At 38.4% G+C, this 19,533-nt stretch overlaps 1 protein-coding gene across 1 annotated transcript in view; it reads right to left on the reverse strand.

Annotated features, from left to right (window-relative positions):
- The window catches only part of LOC106060449 (UPF0415 protein C7orf25 homolog), a 132,476-nt gene that overhangs the window by 14,019 nt on the left and 98,924 nt on the right, over nucleotides 1-19,533 (reverse strand). Inside the window, exons 4-5 of the mRNA XM_056023689.1 lie at nucleotides 9,612-9,706; nucleotides 6,700-7,561 (exon numbers count right to left, since the gene is read on the reverse strand). Coding sequence (XP_055879664.1) covers nucleotides 6,700-7,561; nucleotides 9,612-9,706 — 957 coding nt within the window. The remainder of the gene's footprint in view (nucleotides 1-6,699; nucleotides 7,562-9,611; nucleotides 9,707-19,533) is intronic.

The following is a 19,533-nucleotide window of genomic DNA, read 5'->3' on the forward strand; positions in this document are numbered from 1 at the left end:
ACTACCTTTACAATCACATTCCATCAAGACAAGACTGACTCTTATAATCTGGATTGCCATATAATGTTTAAAATGTAAGTTATGTGTGGACCATTGCTATACTCAACTACCCCTCCCCCCAAACTCAATGTATTTAATTGGAGCTCCATAACAGCTGAAACTAAATATCATACTCCAAGTTTTGAAGCAAAGTGAAGTGTACAAGTTCAAGGATAAGTAAAGTTACAGCTTCACACACATTGTAGTAGATCGTTGTCAAGGATATCGAGTGGCCAACCACACGATTTACAACCAGAACCATGAACTATATTTTAAATTTCCATAAGACATTAAAACAAATAGCAAAAAAAAAAAAAAAAAAAAAAATTGTCAATAAAATTGTGTAGAAAGACAAACAAACGAGCACATTAGCTAAGGAAAGTTTACAGCCAATGTGAAAGCATCGCCCTGGGCTGACAAAAGAAGGAAAAGGAGGGCCTAAAAGAAATTAATTAGCATACGCCTGGATGATTTTCGTCTTTCTTTTTAAAGATGATCTTATACAGCAAATATATAAACTGTGATAGGCTGACAAGTGTTGGAATATTTAAAGTGGTTGACCATTAGGACTAGTTCTTACTGAGTCAACCATAGAGAAAAAACAAAATGATACAATCTTTAAAAACAAAATTTAAAAAACTCCAAAAGATAAAAAATGAAATGAAATATGAAAGTATGTAGAGCTAGAAGAACATCTTGTTCTTTGTCTCACGAGAACACACACTGAGCTCCTACCACAAACATAGAACACACGACACGCTAGGCTACTACCACAAACATAGAACACACGACACGCAAGGCTCCTACCACAAACATAGAACACACGACACGCTAGGCTCCCTACCACAAACATAGAACACACGACACGCTAGGCTCCTACCACAAACACTGAACACACGACACGCTAGGCTCCTACTACAAACACAGAACACACGACACCGTAGGCTCCTACTACAAACACTGAACACACGACACGCTAGGCTCCTACTACAAACACAGAACACACGACACCCTAGGCTCCTACTACAAACACTGAACACACGACACGCTAGGCTCCTACTACAAACACAGAACACACGACACCCTAGGCTCCTACTACAAACACTGGACTAGGGGTGCACCGGATAGTCCCTCCGGCTCCGGCTTCTGCCGAATATCCGGCATTTTTTACTATCCGGTGCTATTCGGCTCCGGTCGGATATCACTACCGGATAGTAAACCGGATAGTAAAATATACACCTATTTAATATGCATAAAGTGGACCTCGTTCCATTACTGTCTGTTATAGAATGTATTAATGCTTATATGAAAACAAAATAATGTGCTTAAAAATAGAGCCATTATGAATATGCACCAAACATCGTTTATTATAAAGACAAGGCATGTTAATAACTTAATATAAATAGAGATGAAACTTTACATCATAAATGCGCTTTACATACAGAGCAGCAATGGCTGGCATTTTTTTCAATTTGTCTTGACCTTTGAGTAAGTTAGTTAACATGTTAAAATGCTACATTCCTTGACTACGTCATGCTGACCAGACGTCTGTCTAGCTGTGTGGGTATATCTCCAGAGGTAGAGATGAACAACTCCCACCCCCTTTTATTTGTTTAGTCCATCACATTGAGTTTATTTATAGGCAGGTAACCACAAGTTAAATACGATGGACGTAGGTTTAATGTCAGCGTATTGACACTCTCTAGTGGTCACACCTTTCGAGGGAACTGAGTTTGTTTACTTAGTAGTTAATTTTTATTGGGGGGGGGCTGGACTACAAGAGCCACACCTCTAAGGTGACCAGGTATATTTCTAGATGAACATCTCCCTCCCCCTTTTATTTGTTTAGCCCATCACATTGAGTTCATTGATTGACAGGTGAACCCAAGTCAGATACGATGGACGTAAGCACTCTCTATAGGTCACACGAGGGAACTAGGTTTGTTATTGGGGGGTGGCCTAGACTTTACATTATAAATTCGTATTACATACGTAGCAGCGATGTCTGGCACACTTTAAAAGCTTGTCTTGACCTTTGAGTGGTCTAGTAACCATGTAATATTTCTTAACTATGTCAAGCTGTTTGTCTAGATGTGCGGGTATATCTCCAGAGGTAGAGATGAGCAACCCCCACCTCCTTTTGTTTGTTTAGTCCATAACATTGAGTTCACAGATAGGCAGCTGACCACATTAAGCCAGATGTCAACGTGTCGACACTTTCTAGAGGTCACATCTTATGAGGGAACTGAGTTTGTTTACTTGGAAAAGAATTTTTATTAGGGGCGGGACTACAAGCCAAATCTCCATAAGGTTACTCTGGTATGAGTGTGTTTATTATGAGATAGGTTGTCAATCAAGGGTCTGGACCACAACCCACACCTTTTATACTATTGGCAGGGACAATAAGTTTGTTTACTTAAAGTCTCAATTAGGAGGCTGGACTACAAGCCAAACAGACACTGACCAGGGGTATCTTTAAAGGGAGGGCTCAAGAGACTCAACACGCTCAACTTCTTATTTGTTTAATCCATGACAATGTATTGATAGACATTGACCATTCTTAAGCCAGAATGGATTAACGCAGATTGTTGAGAAACATTGACATTGTCTAGAGGTGACTAGATGATGAGACTAAGTTTGTTTACTTGGAGAGAAATGTCATTTAGGGCGCTGAACACACGTTCGTTGCACAATAAAATAAAACAAATATGTGCATGTGTGCGTGTATGTATTTTTTCCCCTTGTATTAAAACTTTTAGAAAGAAAACTAATATCATTGTTTTAATCTATTGACTTAATATATAAAGGAAAACCTTACAGTAAAATTTAACATCGCAGAAAAAAAAATGGATCTAAAGTACCACAATTAGATCTAGAAAACAAAGAAAAAATATGGTGGAATATTAGGAAACACTTGACCTCTGTAACTAAGGTACAGATATAATTTATCTATATGCTTGACTGACCATGCAATTGTGTTATCTTTTTTCGCCTGCACACTAAACACTATTGCGAATGCCCAAGAACAAAAACGCGTGATGGTCAACACCATCATCTATACACACTACACTAGGACTACATGTGTAGGCTCACTACGTCTATCTGACCAGATTGTCTATTTATGTTGTTTTTTTTGGTACGGAGGGTGTGAATGCGTTTTTTTTTCTTCTATAGTTGATTTTCCTGATTTTCTTAGATCTATATAACAGTAGATCTAAACATAGATACCAATAATAGGCCTACAGACTACAATTAAATCTATGCTTCGCAACATTTAAGGCTCAGGCTATGAGTAGGTATAAAAGATGTTCCTGCTGTTAATAAAATATCGTTTGCCGCAAATGGATTAGTAAATATATGACCTACTACGCTTCAGATTCCAACTATTAACTAACAGATATCAGTATTAAGCCCTTGAAACCAGAACCAGAAGCAGTCTTTGGACTTAAAATTACAAGTCTGATGACCAGTTGTTGGTCAGAAATTCTTGAACACATACATCCAACCACCATACAAGCCAGACGAGAGATTTACATTAGTAACTAGTTAAATATATACTAACATATTTTACATCGACCCTCCAACACACAGCCTTTATGGTTGGTGGCCTCGTACATGCTACACAGATTAATTTTTGTTTATAAATACTGTTAAGCTTGAATAAATCAATCAGTAACAGAGTTTAAAACAATACGGTATATAAAAGGAAAAAAAATAATACCAACAAATATAGGTTTGTTATTTAACAGTTTCGTAAAATGCTCAGCAATACAAGCTATTTACAAGACACTTAGATATTCGGCTCCGGCTCCGGCCCCGGCCGAATATCAAATTTTACTATCCGGTCATATCCGGCTCCGGCCGGATATCAAAAAGTACTATCCGGTGCACCCCTACACTGGACACACGACACGCTAGGCTCCTACTACAAACACAGAACACACGACACGCTAGGCTCCTACTACAAACACTGAACACACGACACGCAAGGCTCCTACTACAAACACAGAACACACGACACGCTAGGCTCCTACTACAAACACAGAACATACGACACCCTAGGCTCGTACTACAAACAAAGAACACACGACACGCAAGGCTCCTACCACAAACACAGAACACACGACACCCTAGGCTCCTACCACAAACACTGAACACACGACACCCTAGGCTCCCTACTACAAACACAGAACACACGACACCCTAGGCTCCTACCACAAACACAGAACACACGACACGCAAGGCTCCTACCACAAACACTGAACACACGACACCCTAGGCTCCCTACTACAAACACAGAACACACGACACGCAAGGCTCCCTACCACAAACACAGAACATACGACACCCTAGGCTCCTACCACAAACACAGAACATACGACACGCAAGGCTCCCTACTACAAACACAGAACATACGACATGCTAGGCTCCTACTACAAACACAGAACACACGACACCCTAGGCTCCTACCACAAACACAGAACATACGACACCCTAGGCTCCTACCACAAACACTGAACACACGACACGCAATGCTCCCTACTACAAACACAGAACACACGACACGCAAGGCTCCCTACCACAAACACAGAACATACGACACCCTAGGCTCCTACCACAAACACAGAACATACGACACCCTAGGCTCCTACCACAAACACTGAACACACGACACGCAATGCTCCCTACTACAAACACAGAACATACGACACGCAAGGCTCCCTACTACAAACACAGAACATACGACATGCTAGGCTCCTACCAAAAACACAGAACACACGACACCCTAGGCTCCTACCACAAATATAGAACACACGACACCCTAGGCTCCTACCACAAACACAGAACACACGACACCCTAGGCTCCTACCACAAACACAGAACACACGACACGCAAGGCTCCCTACTACAAACACAGAGCATACTACACGCAAGGCTCCCTACTACAAACACAGAGCATACTACACGCAAGGCTCCCTACTACAAACACAGAGCATACGACACCCTAGGCTCCTACCACAAACACAGAACACACGACACGCAAGGCTCCCTACTACAAACACAGAGCATACGACACCCTAGGCTCCTACCACAAACACAGAACACATGACACGCTAGGCTCCTACCACAAACACAGAACACACGATACCCTAGGCTTCCTACCACAAACACAGAACACACGACACGCAAGGCTCCCTATCACAAACACAGATCACACGACACGCAATGCTCCCTACTACAAACACAGAACACACGACACGCTAGGCTCCCTACCACAAACACAGAACACACGACACGCTAGGCTCCCTACCACAAACACAGAACACACGACACGCAATGCTCCCTACCATAAACACAGAACATACGACACCCTAGGCTCCTACCACAAACACAGAACACACGACACGCAATGCTCCCTACCATAAACACAGAACATACGACACCCTAGGCTCCTACCACAAACACAATGTCTAACTGGACAAAGCAACCATCGACAACAAGGACTTTAACATCGACAACCAGGACTTCTAACATCGACAACAAGGACTTCTAACATCGACAACGAGGACTTCTAACATCGACAACAAGGACTTCTAACATCGACAACAAGGACTTCTAACATCGACAACAAGGACTTCTAACATCAACAACGAGGACTTCTAACATCGACAACAAGGACTTCTAACATCGACAACAAGAACTTCTAACACGCTGTAAGAAAACAGAAAATCTATAACCCTTTTCAAAAATGCAAACCAGTCTATTAGTTCTTCCTGAGCCCCATTGATGGGAGCGCTGCAGCTTCGAAAACAAAAATACAAGAAAAGAATGAGAGAAGAAAAAAAACGAATCTCTACTAGGTCAAGAAGAGAAGAAAGTTCCTTAACTCCTGACAGCTCTGAAAAATCTATTAAAAAGACAACCGATAATCTTCAACCCAAACCCAACACGCTGTTCTGTTACTTTTGATATCACACTTGATTAAAACACACACACACCCCGTACACTTAAAAGATACTTGCTACGCTGACTTAGAGTGACTGACAAATTAAGGTAAAGAAAACACGCTGAAGATAATGGAATGTCGTTTAAATATTGAACAGTTAATCTCAAATCAGTTACTAAGCACGTCATGCCGTCCAATGTGAGCAGAGGATAGTAATATTAGTTTGATTCAAAACCAATCTTTTGAACTCAATGCTAATTTTGTTTCTCATTTTCTTATTTCGAATTCTATTAAACAAAAACAGCTGACCTGATAGAAAACAACAAAATCGGTTTTAAACGGATCAAAAGGTTGGGGATTCGCCTGCGCATAGTAAACAAAATAGTATACCTTTTAGACCCTTTGATCTATAGGGCAGATGATGCAAAAGTTATGTTTCTAGGTCCGAGGGTGTCATGTAGCCACACCAATGACCAACCGTCTTTACTTTCCTCAACTAATGTCAGGGTACCCTATAGAGTTGGGTGGACTTAGGGACGTCCTGAAAATCCAAAAGTACAATATCCCAGTCTTCAAAAAAAAAAAAAAAATTGAAACCCGAGATCCCAAGGTTTAAAATTTACTATATTCTGGATAGAAAAAAAAAAGACAATTTAAAATATGAATTAGAGATAGTTGCTAGGAGTAGGACATAAGTCAATCCAATGAATTACCTTTCAAGAACTCTGTTAGCAGGGGTAGTATGGGACAATCTTGTTCTTCCTTGGCCTGCTGTGTTAGCACCTTGTCCCTAAAGACCAGCCGGCAATTACCATTGGTGACAGATGAGACTAGAGCAATCAGGCTGGTGATGTCAAGATTAACTCGGGGGATGGGTGGGCATGACCTCAAGTTGGAGAACAAACTGGCGCCTGGTAGTATTGTCTCGTAGGCGGGAGGGCTGGCTACAAGATGGAGGAACAGGTCTCCCATCGACTTCCCAGGACAAGACGAAGATAAATGACCCGACTGCGTCTGACTACCTCCAATATCAGGTCTGGAAACAGCCCAGTGGGAGTTTGAAAAAAAGCAAGCTGGGAGGTGTACCGTCTGACCCCGACCTGGGTTCTCCGGACATAAGTCTTTGATCGATGTGTCGGAGACGACTGGACACGCAAAAGTCCGGTAGTCGAGGTCACTGTAAGTGGACGGTGTTGCGCTGAAAGACATGGGCGTATCCCAGGTATCATCAAGCGTTGGTATAGATGCTAAAACATTATCAGCTGAAGAATGTTCAAAATGTATAGTCCTATCAAAAGTACGTGTCGACTGCGTCAGAGTAATAACTGGAGATCTGGACTTTTCCCGGGAAGAACTTGCTGCGTTGCATGTTTCCGAAACATTCGTTGCATAAGAAGCGTCTTCGTCTGAGGCATAACTTGTGCTGTCCTCTTCAGTATCGGAAGTGAAGCACGAGCCGAGTTTCTCTTGGACGTCAGGGGCAACGGAGACTCTCTCTCCCAAAACAGTGAGCCCCAGCTCCTCCAGAACATCTGCCATGGACTCGGTGACTTGATTGTAGAAGACAAACACAACCTGAACAAAACAGTCAAAGTTCATTCATGAACATAATAGCCAAAGCTCATTCAATGCATTTACATTGTTAATAAATATAATTAGTATTATAAAAAATGTTCAAATCCAGAGTGGTGCGTGGTTGTTACGCGACGTGCGGGTGTGAAGAACTGAACAAGTGGATCTAGCCGAGTCTTTAGTCCCACACAAGTGCAATACAAATCAATCAGGAAAAACAATTCATAGATGGAAATTTGAAACTTTACTTCAATAATGTCTATTGCAGTTATATATCCAAATTATAGTGTTACGTATTTCCGAATCTTCTTGCAAAATGAACTAGTAGGCACACAAATACTAATGCTGCAAAGAACTTGACGACTCAACTTTCAACTTCATATAACTATTGACTATTAACTCTAGCAATTCACTGCTAAAACCTTCTGGAACATCACGTGAGGACACGTCACATCCTGTCTTTGTTTATACGCGTAGATTCCATGTCATGTCGCCGGGGTCACACGTAGTGACCTCTACCTGTCACTGTTCATTTGTAACAATAGTACTCAGTTCAAAGCTCCAGTATGAAGAAGATTTATGAAGCCAAATGAACGAGCTCCGAATTTATTGTCTACATTTAAATAGCATTTTCCCTGATTTCTAGACTTCGATGACGCCCTACATTTTGAAGTGATACAGACCACGCCTATTGCGCTTGCCGAATGGACTTGTAACTATATTAACGAACTATATATATATATTAAGGAAGCAAAATAAAATAAATAAAAAACTTTAAAAAAGGTTATCTAAGGAGAAGAACCCCGCCCTTACAACTATAGCTCTTATTCGACATCAAACAAAATAATTAATTACCAATAATTGACTAATTGTAGTTAATTTGTAGCTTGATTCATGTTTTGTTAGGTACAGTAAATAATTGTTTAAAGTCTCAACTTGATCCGCTAATGCGTGTGGGAAAAATAATGTGTACAATTTTCTAAGGGGAAAAAATTCAACATATTTAACCATAGCCGTGAATACTCAAGGATTAATTTCCTTGTTGGTATCGAACAAAATATTTAATTACCAGTAATTAATTAACTAATTGGTTGATTTTTTTTTATTGACTCATGTTTTGTCTGTGCCAATGAATAATTGTGCAAAGTTTCAATTTGATCCGAGAATGAGTGTGGGAGATATAACGTGTACACACTTTTGACCAGATAGACAAACAGAGTGAGTTGATAGAAGCTTTGTAAAAAAAAAAGGGCGCCAAATTGTAGAACATAATTTCCATGGAGTGTTTGTTATGAATACGTCATAATCTATGAAGCTCAAGGGACTCAATGAGGCGCCAAGCGAGGGGAGCCTGAGATTTCAAAGAGGGCGCCATGAGGTTTTAAATTAGGTTGAAAATTCGAACTGCATTTATATTCTCACTTGAGCTAAGCGAGTTAGGGAAAACTTTTTTTTTTTTTTTTTTGTTTAGAAATTGGGGCAACTGGTCATCCGAGGTAGTCACACTAAAAGCTACCATCTAGCCCAAAGGCAATTTGTACTGGATTCGATTCTCACATTCCTTTTTGTGTATCAATATTTGTCCACTGTCATTTGAGTCAATGACTTTGAAGATCCCACGCCCGGGTCATTCTGAAGTGGTCAGAAGTGACCGTAGATGTCTTAAACTCGGCCATGCAGTTGGACTAAATGCAGTTGGAGTAGAAACTTTGGATATACAGAACTAAATCAAAGATAACATTCTCCAAGCGTCTTCAGCCTGTAATGTGTTCTCTACATAAATGAAGTTATTATTATTAAGAAGTTTGCAACAACCAGCAGGGCAGTATTTAGACCTGCAAAGGCCCTCAGCTATTTCAGATATAGGGCCCTTTATAAGTCTAGATCTTATATGTCAGGGCTAAATATTTCTTGGGAGCCCCAAGCAATAGGTTGTGCTGTATAGAGGTAAATTTAGCCCTGTTAACCCGATATAAAACAAATATTTGAACAGTGTATTCCAGAGCTAAATAAAAAAGTCTATTTAAAAAAGAACGGAAATTATTTCCATTACCTGGGGAGTTTTAAACTCATGAGGGTGTCTTTTGGCGCATTCTAAATATTCTTCTGCCTGAGAAATCAGATCGCGTTCACCAAATTGACCTTGACCTAATCACAGGACAAAAAGACATTATATAAAAAAAAAACCAGCACCATTGAAATCTCATCATGTACATCTAAGATATCATCTAGGACAAATCTTCTCTCCTAAGTTAATGCAATATTTCCCATTGACAAACAAAAAAAAAAAAAAAAATTCCATTCCCGGTCGTCTGCTGCAGAGACTCGATGACGTTTTTAATGTCGCTAGAGAATTAGAATAAAAACTAACAGCTGATGGAACGTAGGCCTTCAATCGATTCGTCGGTTGGCTCTTACAAGGATCAAATAGAATTGCCGCTTCTAACAGAACAGTAATGGTTTAGTCAGTAGGTTTTCTGCTTTTTTATTTTTTTATTTCATTTTAGTGTCTCATGGTGACTGGAGTTGTATCGAGAGTATTGTAGATTTTTTGTTTGTTTAAATGATAGATAAAACTAAGAGAATTTTAGTCTCGTTATTACTAACTTATCAGCAGTGCTGTACAACTAAAGAAAACAGCACACTATTTTTTCCTTGGCATAGTCTGCAAAAGAGCTGACAGCTCAGCAGCAAAAAGCTGGCTAGAAGAAGAAATTACACATTTTCGATATCGTTCCAATGTTTCTAAGTTGATATTTTGTTTCCTCTTGACGTCTACATGGGTCTCTGGGGGTACGTTTGAAGCTTGTTTTACTGCTGAGATTGTAAGGATTTAGAACAGATTGTAGAGATGGAACGTAGTATTAATCTATTTCAAAATAGTGTCAGGGTAAAAAGGAAGTACAGGGAGATAACTGTCCCCCAGTTCTAAACTTAATGACCAGCGGCTATGACCTGACAAGTGATTGAAATTGGGGTGTCGGGTAAGAGCATTAAAAATGGAGTCAAGGGTAGTCCAGGATAGAGTATCAAGGGTCAGTAGCAGAAGAAATAAATGGTAAACCAAAGAAAGCTTGGGATCTATTTGGAGCAATATAAAGACGAGTATCTGAAATCATTACCAAAGGATATAGCTACCGAATTAGTACTATGCTTATTACGAAAACTGCCACTTTCACATTGTTTTAAAAAATGGTTGATAGGTATGTGCATACAAACAGATACAATTACAAACATTTCAGATAGTGAGGACAAAGAGATGACGTATATCGCACGTGAATCGACCAAGTTTGATGTCCATGCCAGATTGTTTGGTTGTTCATGAACAAAGATAACGAAGAAACGGATTCATTTGACAAACTCGATTAAAAAAAAAATAATTAAATCAGCAGTTCTATCTTTTGATCTCAAGTTTCTCAGTAGTGAGTAGAGCACTAGTTTAAAACAACAATCTATGGGAGGATGGTTAACGGCTATCTTCATTGTCCATGCACAACTTTTGTAGACATGAACTCGATCTATACATTTCGCCTTGCATTTGTTTCGTGGCACACTAGTGACTAACAATAAATATGTCGCCAACGTTCTGGTTCTTCTAAATACACACTCATATAAACACACACACACACACATATTTCTCTCTCGTTGCCATACTCTTATATTTCCAAGGCAGCAGAAGTTCAAAGTTTTTCTCTCCTGGGTGGGTAGCCAACAAAGGCTAACGAGCCCCTCCTGTCCGAAGATTACTGGTTTAGGAGCCAGTAACTCGCTTTTGCTTCTTCTCCTGTTAGTGATAAGAGTTACGCCGGAACCAGTAATTTTATTTATACATTTATGCAGAACATTTTCATTGTGATAGCTACAGTACTTAGTAACTACTTACTATCCATAGAAAATAAAAAGAATACATTATTCTTTAATTACAACGCATGCAAACAAAAAATACTTTTATGACATTTTTATTGCTAGTAATAAAATACAAATAAAAATTATGCACAAAATGTGTAACACTAAACCTTAAGCCATACCCAAACATGAGAAAGCTTCGAGAGTCAACCCTTGGGGAAAATCAGGAGTCTGCGACCTTGAACTACGTGGACGACAGCCCTAGCTAATGCCCGGGCACTCATTTCATTTCTATAAAATGATTCATAGTCCCTTTGAGACTGACGGAAGCCAAAGAAATACTTGAATAAGTGCAAGTCATCGATTAGGTCAAAGCAAAGCGTCCTTTTATCTCATACTCTTTAATTAACAACATCGGCCACCACAGGGATTCCAGTCCAGGATCTTCAACTGGCCAATCAAGCACACGAATCCCTTCCTTATTATTAGATACATAGTTATAATCTACTTTTAGAGACAACTCTTGAAATAACAATTGATTTAACTTTAAAGAAATCACTAAAGGTAAAGAAAAACAGAGTGTGTATTTCTCTTCGGAGAATGGTATATTTATCTGATTGTGTATTTCTCTTCGGACAATGGTATATGTATCTGATTGTATATTTCTCTTCGGAGAATGGTATATGTATCTGATTGTGTATTTCTTTTCGGACATTGTTATATGTATCTGATTGTATATTTCTTTTCGGACATTGTTATATGTATCTGATTGTATATTTCTTTTCGGACATTGTTATATGTATCTGATTGTATATTTCTTTTCGGACATTGTTATATGTATCTGATTGTGTATTTCTTTTCGGACATTGTTATATGTATCTGATTGTATATTTCTTTTCGGACATTGTTATATGTATCTGATTGTGTATTTCTTTTCGGACATTGTTATATGTATCTGATTGTGTATTTCTTTTCGGACATTGTTATATGTATCTGATTGTATATTTCTTTTCGGACATTGTTATATGTATCTGATTGTGTATTTCTTTTCGGACATTGTTATATGTATCTGATTGTATATTTCTTTTCGGACATTGTTATATGTATCTGATTGTATATTTCTTTTCGGACATTGTTATATGTATCTGATTGTATATTTCTTTTCGGATTGTTATATGTATCTGATTGTGTATTTCTTTTCGGACATTGTTATATGTATCTGATTGTATATTTCTTTTCGGACATTGTTATATGTATCTGATTGTATATTTCTTTTCGGACATTGTTATATGTATCTGATTGTATATTTCTTTTCGGACATTGGTATATGTATCTGATTGTGTATTTCTTTTCGGACATTGTTATATGTATCTGATTGTATATTTCTTTTCGGACATTGTTATATGTATCTGATTGTATATTTCTTTTCGGACATTGTTATATGTATCTGATTGTGTATTTCTTTTCGGACATTGTTATATGTATCTGATTGTATATTTCTTTTCGGACATTGGTATATGTATCTGATTGTGTATTTCTTTTCGGACATTGTTATATGTATCTGATTGTATATTTCTTTTCGGACATTGGTATATTATTTGTCGGAATAATTTCCTTGTGAGCCAAATGACCGGAAATGTCAAGAGATGACCATCAATCAGCACAAAGACTGTGATAATATTATCGATTACCTTCCTTTCTTTTTGTCCTGGCCTGGCATCGCGCCATGACTTTCCCGCACCGCTGCGCTGGCAGACGCAAGGGGAAGTACTCTGGGCTATGTTAGTTTACATCAGCTAATGTATTCTGTCATTCAACTATTTGCCGACTGACCGCTGTCCACCATCGGACACTGAAATCAAGACATAGCTCTAATATTGACCATACAAATAATATGATCTATGCTCAGCTTTAGTTGAATGGAGACAGACATTTCAGGGTACAAGATTAATATTAATAAGCAAACTCCTGGCAGAGACGAGATCATAGGCCATGAGTTTGTTTTTTCACAATCGCAGTATTTATTACCTTCAATCTGTGGCATTTTACGTCTCGAGAGACAATCTTTTCCCTTTGCAACTTCTTGTGTGACTAAATAGGGCAACCTTTAATACACAGTAGCCGTCACAGGTTGGGCAAAATTAATTACCAGATGCTGCTGCACTTTCAACCTTCTTTCTACTTCTGGTGTTTATGCCGTCTGCCATCCGGGACCCTTCCTTTATCCAGTGTCTCTTTATACCACTGTTAGTGTCAATTTTGAAGAGCTTCATGTCGCGTTTACATACATCATTATACCTGAAAAGTGGACGACCAGCGGCTCTCCTGCCTTCAGATCGCCATACAGAATGTCTAGTTGAAGTCGACCTTGTGGCATTAAGTGAACATGACAAAACCAGCCAAGTCGTCTGCTGCTGATAACACAGCGGATGTCCTTGCACCCTGCTCTTCGCAGCATTTCCTCATTGGTTATTTTGTCTTGCCACCTTATTCTAAAAATCCGATTCAATATATCTACATAACATAAGCACATAAATCTACTCCCTTAAAACTCTGCCACTCTCTATAACTCTGCCTGTCACACTTACTCCCTATAACTTTTCTGACTTTTTTTGGAAAAAGTACCACTCACTGAGGACCGTAATGCTGGGGTACTACTGTCAATGACTCGCTCATGTTTAGCTCGTGATCTTTACAAGAAGTCCTTCGAATCACTGGAATGGACACGTTAAAGGGATACTAAACACATTCAAATTGAACTAGTCAAGAATTATTCTAAAAACAAAAAAAGGGGAGGTAGGTAATTGTAAAGCGACTCAAAAGTCATAAGTCAAAAGTCATATACACGATGGAGTCAGTTCCTTGGTCACGAAAAACATTTCAACTGGCTAGTTTGTTCCTATGCAGAGTAGATGATCACTTGTATAAAGTACACTCAGACCTAGACAGCTCACTCTCTTGCTGTGATTAGTACAAAACGTACCATCATGTCCTGAATCCTTAGAGAAAATATGCTTACAGAGATGACCAAAAGTAGTTGACTTTAGTCTTTGTCGTGGAAGAAAACGTCTTTTCGCATACATACGTAGAGTGGACGTGTACAAGAGTTGTTCATCACCTTAGCAACTTCTTGTTCGAGCTTTTTTCTCACTTGATTCCAGAATTCTGTCATTAGTTTTTCTTTGAACATTTCTTGGAAAATGCTGAATTTCTGACGTCTCCATCACTACTTCTGGAAGAAAATACTGACACTCTTATTTTCAATATCAGAAGGAGATGTAGTCCAGCATTTACCAACGGCTCTTCCAAATATTAATAAGCAGCTTTTTTGTGTTCCTTGTACATGTGTTGTCACCTTTAAGATGACGAATGCGTCCTTCTTGAAGAAACTGCACGCGATAAGACGGCTCTAAGTCCACACAAATCGGAAACGTTCCACCTTAATTAAATCCTAAAGAGTTCTGAATAAAATATTGCTGAGAAGCCAGGTTTGACACATCGAACTAGACATCAATTCTTGCTTTCTTGTCTCTAACTAGGGGGGATAATAAAAAAAAATTATTACATATATTTGCGTTTCTAGATTATACCTCACTAGTTCGCACTAAAACTTGTCCATTATTTTACTTTCATTCTCTCTCTCTCTCTCTTTCTTTAGATATGCTCTTTTATCTGTTTTGTCAATAAAACCTACAACGTAGCGCCTTGTCACAATAGATGTGTATAGAAACTAAACAACAGGCCGAAGATACAGAAAAGAGTCTGAAGAACTAGACTAAAATGTCGCAATAAAGAGTTGAAAAAGTCAAGCTAAACTAGAGCAAATATATCTAAAAGGCTGAACAAGTTGAACTACTAAGTTGAAGACGATCTCATAGACATGCTGCAACAATCAACATCAACCTCCCGAAAGTTTTTGTAAGAACACGATTAAGATCATTTCAATTTGTTGATTCTTGGAATGTGTGAAAAGAAAAATGCAGACATGTTTTCTTTCAACCCTTCAAATACAATTTATCACTGCACTGTGCAGAACTTGCCATCTTCTCATCAGAGATCCGCCTTTGCATTTCCCCACCCCATCCACCCCACCTTTCCCCAACCTAAAAACAAATTGAAAGCCGTGCCATCATCATTTAGCGCCATATTGTCCTCGCCAGGCGAGCTGTCCACATGGTGAGTTCCGGCCGTTTGATTTCCAGGAGGAAACCGGAGCCTGGGTCTAGTTATAGGATTGGTTAGTGTGTACCGAGCTCTCTCCAAGACATCCCCCTGGAGGGTTCAATGGTTGAAGTGGCTCTGTGACACTCTAAAGGTTAATTGTACTTCAAGTCGAGAAATAATGAGTCCCAGGTTGATGACACTTTGAATACACCCAGGAATGATGGTATTGATGAAATACACTTCCGGCATATCGACAATATAAAAGAAACTTCAATGACGGAAATAAAACTTTGAACAATAAGAAGAAGAGTAAAAGTTGATATTTGATATTTTGGGCACATCGGCACAATTTAGTCCATGTCGTGCCCCAAATCCCTCAATGGAAACGTAAAAATAATGAACATTAACATACTTGCGACTTTTCAAATAGAGAAAACAAAATGAGTCAACCTTGAGAGAACAGCCAAGAACAGTTTTAGTACGCACACACAGACATATATTTATGTTTATTTCAATGTTTGGGTTGACGCTGAATATTCATTCGTTTTTTTTCATACCAGAGCTGGATTGACCTAAAGGCTACACAACCTATAGCTTTGAGCCCCCAGCAACTTAAAAATGGTTTCATGGATATTTTCTATCCTTTTGAAATAAGAGCAAAGGAAAAATAACAAAAGACAAACATCTCAAAAAGGCACACGAATTAGTATGTCCATTTAGCAATAACCTGCCACAAAGAATAAGTTCATAAATGGCTCTTCTATGATTAGAAAGAAGCATTGTCTTTAAAGTAAGACATTAAAAACGTGTAACTCTTCCAAATGCAGAACAGATCAATGTAATACCGGTACTTATAATATCTCCAGATATGAAGAGCGCTCTTAGAATGAATCATCTACACATTGGACTTTCAAAATAAGTCTGATTTTTTTTTACATCATTTTTCCCCCCACCAGGCTTGGGCAAAAGTAAAAAGTGGAAACGGCTTTTCTCAAGTCTGTGGGATTATTTCCACCAGCCGTTATTTAGGTCACCGCATCCATTCAGGAACTGGTCACAAACAGTCTGGAGCGGGGAGTCTCATTGGGGTGATCTCTCTAAATGGTTTAGATGCTGGGATGAAAGGACAGCACCAGCATCTGACAGTTAAACGCCAACTTTAGAGAGACTGGGAATGTTGTTTGTATAGAAAACTTCGTCTCAGTTATGGCTGTCAGAACTCTTTTTTTTTTAATCAATGCCTGTAACTGCTACACTTATAGCTACCATTGTTACGTTTTCATGGCTACATTTGTTAGCAGCGATAGCACAGTTTACATTATTTTTAGCAAAATAATTATAAAACACATAATTAAAATAATACAAATCATTATAATGCTTGAGAAAATTTGTCCCAAAAATGAGCTTAATTTATACCAATATATTATAAGCACACAAAATATAGGTCCACAGTTTCACTTACACATCATACACCAGAAAATTGGATTTTATATAATGATTTCATGGCCAACAAATACATTGTTCATTTTTCGTGATAAGTGTCTTGTATCTTCGCCGTGATGTCCAAATGTAAAATTAGTTCCTTAAAAGTTGTCTTGTTTAAGTTTCAAACATACAACTTTCTGAAGAAAAGGTTTTCTCAATTAGGTTTCCAAGTGGAGTTCGTTTCTCAAGATCTTACTAGCAGCATTTTACAATCCACTTTCGTCAAATTCAACAACGATGTAAAAAAACAAATAGACGAAAGCCATCGATGCCATTAGAATCTTGAGTAAAAATAAAATATAAGGTAAATATTTGAAAATGCGTTGTCTTATTTGAGAGTGAAACAGAGCCTGCCTATCTCCAGTTATCTAGAGTCTGACTGTGTGTGCTTTGTTCACTATAACAGACATGTCAACGACAAATCTAGAGCGTACCTTCTATCATAAGGAATGATGTCAGAGAATCCAATTACAAACTGGCCAGTCAGTGACAGAGCAAACAGTAGGATGTTGATAAAACATGTTGGCCAGAGATACTTTTAACTCTCAGGCAAAACTCTTACAAAAAAAATAAATAAAAATGAAACGTCTTAACTGCCGGATTGGATTGTTGACATAACCGAACGGGAGAGAGAATCATCATGGAGGACTTTAGAACCAATCAAAGTACATGTTGGCCATTAAGACATGGGCTCTAAGATGCGACAAGGGGAGGATACCAACTAAAATCAGATAAATAATAGTGATTGATTAAAAACATAACTTGATATCAGATCGAGGCCACGCGAAGTTACAAAACAAAATAATGCATCGTAAACCTTCACTTTACTAAGTCATTGAATGTTTGTCAAGAAGGTGAGTTTAGAGAACTCTTTATACAAAAATATATTGTAACCTTATTTTCGGTTAAAATAAATAAATAAAAAAAAAAATAAAAATACAAACTAATCTTCGATTTCTCAATTAATGGCGTATTTAAAAAAAAATGCAATAAAAAGAAAAGAAATATTTTTTTTTTATTTCTTTGAATCTGTACTTAAAAAAACAAAAGAGAGATAGAACCAGATCTACTGACAACATAAAGTACACTATCATCCTAGAAATAATAGCTCTCAAAGACATTTAAAAAACAATTAACCTTTGCGATGAATTTCATTTTCTTTCTGTAGAAATGTCGTTAACAAATCACTGCAGCATAATGTGAAACTTTGTCTCACACAGGACCCTCACACAGGACCCTCACACAGGTCCCTCACACAGGTCCCTCACACAGGACACTTTGGGATCCATTCTCAAGTCTAATCGAAATCAAAACCACTCTCGTCATGATTTCTTCAATGGGATTTTCCCCATTCCCCCGTCCAACATTTCCTAATAAAAAATTGTGTGTTAACCCTGGGATGAAAAACAATCGCAGATTTACACCAAAGCAATTAAAATAATACAAAGACTTCCATAAAGTAAATACATTACCGCTATATTTTTGACTATTTACAATCAAACAACCCCCATCCAAATATAAATGTTATCCTTTTATTGTGACAAACTGCTAATTTATTTTGCGGTGCCTATAAAATAGAAACCACTATTTGGAAAAGACGCTTTGGGCGGGTACCCTTTCCTTCTTTGATAGTTCCTCACTAAACAGGGGGAATACAACTTGCCCTAATACTAGGCAAGAAGCAGATAAAACCAAAAGACGAGACTGTCAAAGTCAAATCTCACCAAGACTTAACATTGGATGCGTTTTCATTATTTTATAACTACATTCTCCCCTGCAAGAGCCAGAGGAAACGAATGCGGTGGCAATGAAGTGTCTCTGGTCCTAACAACTTAGATTTAAGGTAAGTAACATCAGAACTACAGAAAGCTCAGTGAAAAGTCCTAATGACTTCATAATTTTACTATCCAAAGGAAACGTCAAGTGAAAGTCCAAAAGTCTTCACATGTCTACCACAAAAAAGACCTCTTACTACTTCTACTAAAAACAACTCAGTATAAAGTCTAAATAACTCCATACTTTTGCTACGCAACTGAACTAGATTAATGGAAGATTACGACTAAAATACAAAGTAATTTTTTAAAACCCACACAGAACGTTAAAGGCACAAACACCACACGACTGGCACACACACACACATACAAATAGTCGTAGAGTTTTGGGGGGGGGGGGTAATGTTCCCGCACGTCTGTCCCAATACTTAGAATTACTTGAACTTAAGAGCGCCCCGTCTCCCCTTCCCCCTTCAGGTTTATAAAGGCTGAACAATTCCCAGACGCAAGTACAATAACAATATGAGTAAGAGTCAGTCTGAGTGATGTCGCCAACGGCAATGTAGCAAAGTCACATTGTGACGACACTAGTCACACAAATGGACAAATATCAAGCCGTGTCACAGCAGTTCGCCCCATTGAGTAACCTGACACAGCTCATTGATTATCTATTGATCATCTATTGCCCCTTTTAAAAAAAAATGAAAA

Source organism: Biomphalaria glabrata, chromosome 1, assembly GCF_947242115.1.
Source record: "Biomphalaria glabrata chromosome 1, xgBioGlab47.1, whole genome shotgun sequence".
Taxonomy (NCBI): Eukaryota; Metazoa; Mollusca; class Gastropoda; family Planorbidae; genus Biomphalaria; species Biomphalaria glabrata.